We start from the raw sequence: 9,716 nt of genomic DNA, 5'->3' as shown, positions 1-9,716 counted from the left end.
TTGTCTTTTTGCGACCTATTCATATTCGGATTTGTCTTTTTGTTTCTTTATGCATATAATAAATTTGGATTTGAAACTTCGTGATATGGTAGACATATATCTTATGAATCCACTAAATTTATTTCGAAACTTTTGAAACTTAGGGGTACTACCGTGTGTTGGTAGGACAGTAGCACCTAAAGGGATGGGAGCACAAAATCTTCTCGATCAGATTTCAGCTGCACACATACCATATTGAATACACATAAGCATATGTCCCATGCGGAGTGGCAGAGGACGGACAATGGCGTGGCACGCGCAATAGAATCCATGAATGGAATTCGTGTTCGAGGCATAGGCAAAGTTGTGTGATGAATTGAGATGGTGTCTGTTGTCGCAGCTGAATTCGTGCTTGAGGCAATTCGATGTTGAAAAAAACGGAGGATATAACTTGTCCTTGGAGCAATCACGGCTTCTCCATCGCGACGGCCGCTTCAGCCGCCGTGCTATAAAACGCCATAGAGGGAACACCGCCATGCGGTTGCAACAGCCAAGGGACAAGCCAAGGCCGCGGTGGCTACTCGGCCAAAGCATGAGCGAGAGTGGGAGAAGGAGAAGGCGAATGGGTAAAAATAGATGCATGATGCCAAGAGACATGGGAAAAAAGATGGATGGACAAAAATAACCTGACGTTACAGGTGGGCGGCACTGGGCCTGTCTTGCTGGATTCACTATCAAATATGTTAATCTAGTAAATTTGAGCTAATTGGAAAAAAACTTAACACAATACTTATGGTGAACCGAGGAAAATTCCATCTAACCCAAACGTGCAATAAAAACCTAACTCCAAACGGTCTGATTTTATAAAATTTACTCATGTAATGTGTGCGTGTGTGTGTCATTAGCATCTGTCACTTTTTTTTTTGCTCTACACGGATTTTTTCTTCTTCACATAACTGAAAACACACGTGATATAGATTTAATATATGGAATGCATATTCTTACAACAAGTGCAACTTGCTAGGGAAAATCTGCGTTATATATAGTCTCTTCCCGTTTTATATTCTATAAAAAAAAACCATCATGTATGCCATGCGGCATACGCGTATGCCTATCTTCACAAAAACTCGCTAGCGTCATTTTCACTGGCCTGAAAAAAAAAGCGAGGATAAAACACAAGTTTTGGCTGTCAATTTGTACGCATGATATAGGAGTATCTAACAAAAAAAAGTAAGGTAAAAGATACGCCAAACACTTGGGAGAAACGGTCAAAATCCAACTCCACGTTACCTCACCTACCCACCCATCGTGTGGTTTTTCCTCTCCACTCAAAGAAACAGCATGACATGGCGGCCACAGAAGCCTCCACGTCTCCACACCACCCGCCTTCGTCAACATGCACGGTATACCAACCTCCCGTCTCGCCCCTGGCCTTCACCAAACTCACTCCGTCTCCTTCCCTTCCACACCTAACCCACCGCCGTCAACTCTAACGGCGGCCACGAACGGCACTCCGCCGCGCTCGTCCTTATATAACCGCTCGGCGGCACGGGCGCCTCTCCAGGAACAAAAACCACCAAAAACAACCGTTCCTTTTCAGCACACAAGGGAGCGTAGAGATCGATCGATCGAGGCGCGTACAGTGTCCGTTCCCGCCCGCCGCCCGTCCGCCATGGACTTCCTCTTCGTGGAGAAGCTCCTCGTCGGGCTCCTCGCGTCGGCGCTGGTGGCGATCGCCGTGTCCAAGATCCGCGGCCGCAAGCTGAAGCTGCCCCCTGGCCCGCTCCCCGTGCCCATCTTCGGCAACTGGCTGCAGGTCGGCGACGACCTCAACCACCGCAACCTGGCTGCCATGGCGCGCAAGTTCGGCGAGATCTTCCTCCTCCGGATGGGGCAACGGAACCTGGTGGTGGTCTCCTCCCCGCCGCTGGCCCGGGAGGTGCTCCACACGCAGGGCGTGGAGTTCGGCTCACGCACCCGCAACGTGGTGTTCGACATCTTCACGGGGGAAGGCCAGGACATGGTGTTCACCGTGTACGGCGACCACTGGCGCAAGATGCGGCGCATCATGACCGTGCCCTTCTTCACAAACAAGGTGGTGCAGCAGTACAGGGCCGGGTGGGAGGCCGAGGCCGCCTTCGTGGTCGACAACGTCCGGGCCGACCCCAGGGCCGCCACGGACGGCGTCGTGCTCCGGCGGCACCTGCAGCTCATGATGTACAACAACATGTACCGCATCATGTTTGACCGGAGGTTCGAGAGCTTGGACGACCCGCTGTTCCTCCGTCTCAGGGCGCTCAACGGCGAGCGCAGCCGCCTCGCGCAGAGCTTCGACTACAACTACGGCGACTTCATCCCCATCCTGCGCCCCTTCCTCCGGGGATACCTCAGGTTGTGCAAGGAGGTCAAGGAGACCCGGCTCAAGCTATTCAAGGATTACTTCCTGGAGGAGAGGAAGTGAGTTATTTACTCTATTGATCATTCTTCTTGCTTGACCCCTGTCTTCTATCATCTTCGTCCATTGCATTTATTAATTGGGGCAGTGACTGAAAGTGAGAGGCCAACCAGAACTAGGACCCTCTTTGTTGGATTCCTTAATTTGCTAAACTTTTTCTATCGAAATTATTGGCGAGTCCATGAGGAATCATGGGGATGTCATGCATGATGTGCTCTGCTCACATGGTGTGCGCCTGGTGCGTGCAGGAAGCTGGCGAGCACCAAGGCCATGGACAACAACGGGCTCAAGTGCGCCATTGATCACATCCTGGAGGCGCAGCAGAAGGGGGAGATCAACGAGGACAACGTGCTCTACATCATCGAGAACATCAACGTTGCCGGTATGCTCTATTTCTCTCTTCAGTTTTACTTTTGGCATAGGCTGCATTTTGTATTTTCTGCTCGTGCCATGACGAAACAATCTGCCGTCGCGACACGTCACGTCTGTTCTTGGAGTGTAGTGCAAGTCTGGAAGCTTGTTCAACTATGATGTTTCTGTCTGTACTAGGACTAGGTGCACTTGGTAACGTAAATTGGGTGTTTCCAGAATACAACAACCCCACCTTTTCTTTTTACTTACATGTGTAGTAGTACCAAACCTCTCTCTATCGCTTCTTTGGCGGTATGTCAATTTTCTCTTGGGAACAGCCAGCCATGAGCCATCCCCTGCAGTGGGGGAACAGAGTTGTCCAGAACGTTGTTGGAGATGTCGACGTGTCGTGCGATTGAACTGCGCACCATTATTTCGTTTGTTTTTACTCTAGGTGATTTCCATCTTTATGCAAGTCTTGTCTTGAGTGGTGCTCCTGAATCCTGGTTCGGTCCCGTGCCCACGGCGGCACGGCAATGCAGCGTGAGAAGTTTTGAAACATTGTGGGCAGCTGTGCTGTGGGCGTTGAAATACTACCAACCTTTGAATTGTTCAGTGACGGTGTTTCTTGTTTCTAACCTGTTGCCCGTACGTGCATGCAGCGATCGAGACGACGCTGTGGTCGATCGAGTGGGCGATCGCGGAGCTGGTGAACCACCCGGAGATCCAGCAGAAGCTGCGCGACGAGCTGGACACGGTACTGGGCGCCGGGCACCAGATCACGGAGCCGGACACGCACAAGCTCCCGTACCTCCAGGCCGTGATCAAGGAGACGCTGCGGCTGCGGATGGCCATCCCGCTGCTGGTGCCCCACATGAACCTCCAGGACGCCAAGCTGGGCGGCTACAACATCCCCGCCGAGAGCAAGATCCTCGTCAATGCCTGGTTCCTCGCCAACAACCCGGAGGAGTGGAGGCGGCCCGACGAGTTCCGGCCCGAGCGGTTCCTGGAGGAGGAGAAGCACGTCGAGGCCAACGGCAACGACTTCAGGTTCCTGCCCTTCGGCGTCGGCCGCAGGAGCTGCCCCGGGATCATCCTCGCGCTGCCCATCCTCGGCATCACCATCGGACGCCTCGTGCAGAACTTCGAGCTCCTGCCGCCGCCCGGCCAGGACAAGCTCGACACCACCGAGAAGGGCGGCCAGTTCAGCCTCCACATCTTGAAGCACTCCAACATCGTCGCCAAGCCCAGGGTGTTCTAACAAGTGCTTTGGTTGGAATGAGGACTTGCCGCTTTTGGTTTCATGTTGTACTTTCGTGCATGTTTGCTCTGCTCGTCTCAAGTCCTTGATTATAATTTATAGATATCCATGTCTGCGGGGTAGATACATGTTATGTTAATGTTATCTGCAAGAAACAGAAGAATTAAACAAATGTCAAATGGGAATGAAAAGACCAGGCTTCCATCATACAGTACTCCTATGTCGAGAGTTCTGAATCCCGAAAGTAAACTAAATTCTCCAACTGACTATTCTTTTTCCAAAACCAGCACACGTCGCAAAACGGTCATTGTCTCCTCCATTGTCAATTTGTAACGATCGTCTACATAGAATTTGCCTGCTGTGGTACTCTGACGGAAGTGACGCAGCATTGCAGTCTGGTTCATTTCTTTCTTTTTGTACCGCAAATTCCTTCCGATTCAAGCAAAGCTGTCGCGGGCACAGTTTGCGTTGGTTGTGATGCTTCAGTTTCTCCTAACTCTACCTTTCTTTCGGTTTCAAAAAAAAACCACTACTGCTGTGTTTGGTAGTTCAGTATTTTTGAAGTTTTGCGTGAATACCACAGTTTCTAAAATTACTTTGGTTTCAAATACTTTGAGATGTTTGGCTACAACAAAAAACCGTAGTTTTAACACTGTAGTATAGCTAAAACTATGGTATTTTCATTGTATAAAATAAAGAGGCATGGACCTTTTTATTTTTTACCAAGCACGGAGGAAAAACGGATCCTGCGTCGCTCGGTGGTCTTCAGCTATTGTCACTCGCAATTCCCTCAAGCCGCGGCCTCCCTCGCTAGCGCCACTGCCGGCCAGTGAGACGCATGCCCACCACGCCGCATGCATCCCAGCACGATGCGCGCGCAGACTCAACAGCCACCGCCACGATAGACGTCGATGTCGCGGGCGCCGCCATAGATCAGAAATTGGAGCAGCTGTGGGCGGCGGCGAGTGATGCAGGCTCCATCAGCAGGGGACAACGGAGGGAGAAGCTGGGAGAGGGGCACACAAGATTGGAGCGGAGGGAGGCAGAAGACGACACCATTGGAGCTTGATTCGGGAGGCAGCGGCCGCGAGGAATTTAGGTCGGGAGCGGGTCACCGTGCCGCCGCTGCTGGCCGCCTCTGCGCCACCGCCGCTGCAGGAGGTCCCCGTGGCTGCAGATTGATGCGTGCCGCCGCTGCAGCTGGAGGTTGCCGTCCCCGCTGCAGGTCCCCGTGCCGCCGCCCGCTACCGCCCTCTGCTGCAGGTGCGCCCCCCCCCCCCCCTGCGGGTCACCGTGTTGCCGCCACTGCAGGCTGCCCCGATCTGCCGGCTGTCGCACCGCCGTCGCTGCAGGTGCCCCCACCAGCTGCAGGTCGCCGTGCCGCCGCCCCTGCAGGCGGCCCCCGCTGCCGACCTCCATGACACGTCGCTGCAGGTCGCCGCGCCCTGCTGCGGGTCGTCGTGCCGCGGCCCTCTGCTGGTCACGGCGCCGCCCCTCGCTCCAGGTCGTCGTGCCGCTGGCCGCCGCGTCGCCCGCTGCCGCTACAGGTTGTGCCAACAGAACTAGCTAGCTAGGATATGCGGTAAAAATAGCACTAGCCAAACGCTTGTGTGGTTTTGTTAAAACTGAGATAAACTTGATTTTTTAGAAACTGCAGTATTCTTTGCCCAAGGTAATAATACTGTAGTTTTGGAATACCATGGTTTAAAAAAAACTTTGTGTCCAAACAGAGCCTACCTCTTTTCATCTTTTTGCAAGAACTGGTTGATGCCACAAACTGTTAGGTGCTTAACCTGTAAAGTAAGCCTATAAGGCCTTCCACAGTGTAGGTGAAGCAAACTCAGAAAGTTTGCACCGGTGCTTGTTTTGTCATTTGGCTACAATGGCATTCACCTCTTTGTTACCCAATGGGACCTACATGTTGGTAAAAGTATCAATTGATTTATTCAATCACATACTCTCTCTCCATCCCTCTTTTCAATGACATGTGGGCTCTTTCAACAACTTTATTTCTTTGGATCGGTTTATCTATATGAACCGGTGCATGCAAAAGCTGAGTTTGCTCCACCTGCTTTTTCATGCTCCAATGGTATGCACCGATGCAAACTCTGAAAAGTGAAGTATGCACCGATACATTGGAGAAGGCATAAAGCCTATCAATTCTGTCCAAGATCGGTAGGACATAAAGTAAGCCGTTGTCAAAAGTTCTCTCAAAAGTCGTGAAGTATATCGCTCCATTTGCTAAATTATACTCCCTCCGTCCCGAAATAAGTGACATAGATTTGCATAGATTTTTATACAAATCCACTTCATTTATTTTTGGACGGAGGGAGTATTATCTAATGGTTGTCCAAACCACATTTGACTGAAAATACACTAGATCATGGCCGAGGACAGGAGGCAGTAAAGAATGCATGAATTTTTTGAAAAATATGTATCTCAAGGCTCCTGCTCGAATCAAACACTAAGTATGTTTCATCGAAAGTTTTGACTTCCAAATCCACTTGAAAGGCTTTTTGTGGTACTTTTAGTGCCAGCACTAATCAAAAACTGCTACCTAAGTGATTATTTGTGGCGAATTGGAATATACTAGCACCAAAGTGCTTGCTATCCACAAATTTGGAAATTGGCATAGTGATATAGCAATTTATCTTTTACACTTATAAACATTTGAGTTGGTGGTCGTCAATTCATCTATTGAGATACACCCTATCTTGTTAGATAATCACTTGATTGTCACTCATTCAATGTGATGTAGATATGTATCAAGATCTTTTATTGTAGCTGATTTGGTTTGATTATAATTTTGAGATAATTGTTTTCTCAAATAAATATTTTTAGAGAATTATTATTTATCATAAAATTGGAAAATATGACCACATCAGAATTTTAAACAACTCATGCATGTAAAATGTACTAATTCCGTAGCAACGCACGTACATTTAACTAGTACCAATATAACAACATGAGTTAGTGTTTGATTCGAGCATTACTGGTGAAAGATCGGTATGGTCGGCTAGAGGGGGGGTTGAATAGGCGACTAACAAATTTTACTTTTTGTTTTCTTTTCTTGAAAGATACAAAGCACTTAATCTTAGGGTTTAGTAGATTCTCTAAAGTGAATGCAACCCTAGTATGAAATGCAATAGCTGAAGCAACAATAGATGGCAAGAATGTAAAGGGAAAAAGATACCACACGCGGAGACGAAGATTTCACCGGAGTTCCACCTATTGGGATCAGTGTACGTCTCCGTTTGGAGGAGTGCTCTACCACAAAGGTAGAGATGTCACAAAGGCTCACTCTATTCTCCAACTCACCACACCACAGAGGTGGGATGAGCTCTCACAACACCGCAAAGGTGAGGTGAGTTCCACTAGTGGCTTCCTTGAGGGCGAACGCCGAACCCTTACAAACTTGACCGGGGCAATCTTCACAACTCAATTGGAGGCTCTCAATCCAAGCCCCGAGCTCCTCAATCACCAAGGGAGAGCTCGAGGTGACCGCTTCCGTCTAGGGTTCCCAACAACCCAAGAGAAACGAAATCCACAAAGAAAACAAGGGGAATCAACTTTTTGACTTGGTAAAACCCTAGATCAAGATTTTCTCCTCCAATCCTCAAAGAATCAAGAGTTGGGAGTGGCTAGGAAGGGAGATCTTGAAGATTTAAGCTTGTTGTGTTCTTGGGGTGAGAGGTGGTGTTCTTGGCTGCTTGCTTGGTCATTTTGCTCGTTGGGGACGAAGGGGTATATAAATGGGTCCCCAAAAATCGAGCCATTAGGCACTGGTCGGGATAGGTCGGAATTTCCGCTGAATAGCCGAAACTTTCGGCTAACCAGAAGTTCTGAATATTCACCGGAAGTTTCGCAAATTCCTCCGGGACTAACAGAGAACACTCGGAGGTTCAGGCGGAAGTTCACCTGGAACTTCCGCCGTCTGTGAACCAGGAAAGCCAGAACGGTCTCTTTGAAAAATGTTTTCTTCTCACACCTTATTGGGTCGACTTTTTAGTGGGTGCAATTTGGTGTAGATGTGTACGTGAAATTGATTCACCCGTTACCTTCCCTTGTGGATTCCCTCTTAATAGTACGGATGTCCTACGACTCAAATCAACCGAAAAAGCCGCTAAACATTACTACGATTCTTTCCTTTTTGAGGGTCCACAACTCATCTTGTGTCGAGCTCTTTATAAACCCTGAAATGTTTAGCACAAGATTAGATAACAAAACACATTGTCATCACCACTAAAACCACTTAGGAGAAAAATGCCCCTTTCAACTGGGCATTCATAATATTTGCAGCATTTAATCTTGACATTCCAAGGTCTTAACAATTGTCAATTTGATTGTTTTGCATATAAATAGCCTAATAATTGCCTCTTAAATTCTAATTTATACCTCATGCGGTAACCCTATGTATAAAACTAAGAAAAACATCATAATCCTTTTTAAGATAACATCCTACCAAATACCTCTTACGTTCTGCCTCCATTCCATAATAATCCTACCCTACAATGTCAAAATCAGGGTCAAAGTCGTGCATTGGAGACTCTAAAAAGTCAAATGTGCCTTATGTTTTTTGGAAATATCTATGATATGATCAAGAACTGCAGTTGATCTTCCCCGGGCACTTCCCCTCCGCTATTAATGAGGATATCCCTGTTTAGGATTTTCGTGACCGATTGGAAGTCACAAATTCTCTTCAAAAAATTTGGAAATCACAGATAATTTTCACCTACCTCTATCCATGGAGGCTTTTGATGAACTCCATCTTCTGCAAGACCTTCTGGATGTTGGGACTCACATAGTGGATACGTATGATGTTTGGCTCCCTCTCTAGGGGTCTTCATATTCGTCTGCTAAATTCTATGCTCGCTGGTTTTGGAATATTTCTCCTCCCCGACCATTCAAGTGGATTTGGAAGTCAAAACATTCGATGAAACATACGGTATGTTTTTGCTTGGCTGCTCCTAATGGATCGTCTCAATACCCATACTTTCTAGTTAATAACCAGGATTATTCATTCCCTCTACGTTCTTCTTGTGAGTAAGATGGAAATAGACCCAAAATTATCATGTCTCTCATTCTATGGTCCTTCCCCCCAATTTCCCAACCCGCCCGTAGTAAAGGCGACACGTCCGATAAATTGGCGGCGGACTGGCGACATAAGCTAGGGGCGACAGGCAGTAGTGAGATGTGATGCAAAGCATATGAGAGAGAGGCTCCAATCTCTATAAGGGACTTTTTGCAACCTTTGTTCACCAAACTGATCCTATAATTTTGACCAACCTTGACAACGCATTTGATCCAACGGGTCTCCGATCCATCCGTTCTGAGCGTTCTCTCCTCTATAGCCTATAGAGGAAGCTCCTTTGGACTTCTTACCTCGGTTGTACTCTCTCCGTTTCATAATTCTTGTCTCCAATTTGACTAAAAATAGATGTATTTATTTCTAAAAAAGTGTCTACATACATGTAATATTTCGATAAAAATTATGGAAGGTAGGAAGTATATCGTACGGTCGCTCGTGCCTAGGAAGTGCAAATCACGCATTTGACGTGCCAAAATATACTAATCACCCCTTGTAACTTGTAAACATGAGCTGTCAGCCTGCCTGTCCACAACCCAGTTCGAGATCCTAAGAGGTAAGGGGGAATATGCAAAAGTTTGTAT

General features: G+C 47.9%; 1 protein-coding gene across 1 annotated transcript; it reads left to right on the top strand.

The window, feature by feature from the left end:
• The first annotated feature begins 1,506 nt into the window (after positions 1-1,506).
• Positions 1,507-4,255, top strand: LOC100839986 (trans-cinnamate 4-monooxygenase). The gene is made up of 3 exons (XM_003564447.4): positions 1,507-2,436; positions 2,683-2,816; positions 3,448-4,255. Exons 1-3 carry the CDS (start codon positions 1,652-1,654, stop codon positions 4,044-4,046), a joined length of 1,518 nt encoding a protein of 505 aa, XP_003564495.1. The 5' UTR covers positions 1,507-1,651; the 3' UTR covers positions 4,047-4,255.
• Positions 4,256-9,716: the final 5,461 nt, after the last annotated feature.

This window comes from Brachypodium distachyon, chromosome 2 (genome assembly GCF_000005505.3).
Source record: "Brachypodium distachyon strain Bd21 chromosome 2, Brachypodium_distachyon_v3.0, whole genome shotgun sequence".
Lineage (NCBI taxonomy): Eukaryota > Viridiplantae > Streptophyta > Magnoliopsida > Poales > Poaceae > Brachypodium > Brachypodium distachyon.
This window is presented reverse-complemented; position numbering and strand designations above follow the sequence as displayed.

Excerpts from the sequence above, each read along its gene's own strand:
- LOC100839986 (XM_003564447.4), top strand. The coding sequence starts at position 1,652 with ATGGACTTCCTCTTCGTGGAGAAGCTCCTCGTCGGGCTCCTCGCGTCG. Across the intron at positions 2,437-2,682 it reads TACTTCCTGGAGGAGAGGAA|GAAGCTGGCGAGCACCAAGG; the intron begins GTGAGTTATTTA and ends TGGTGCGTGCAG. Across the intron at positions 2,817-3,447 it reads CGAGAACATCAACGTTGCCG|CGATCGAGACGACGCTGTGG; the intron begins GTATGCTCTATT and ends ACGTGCATGCAG.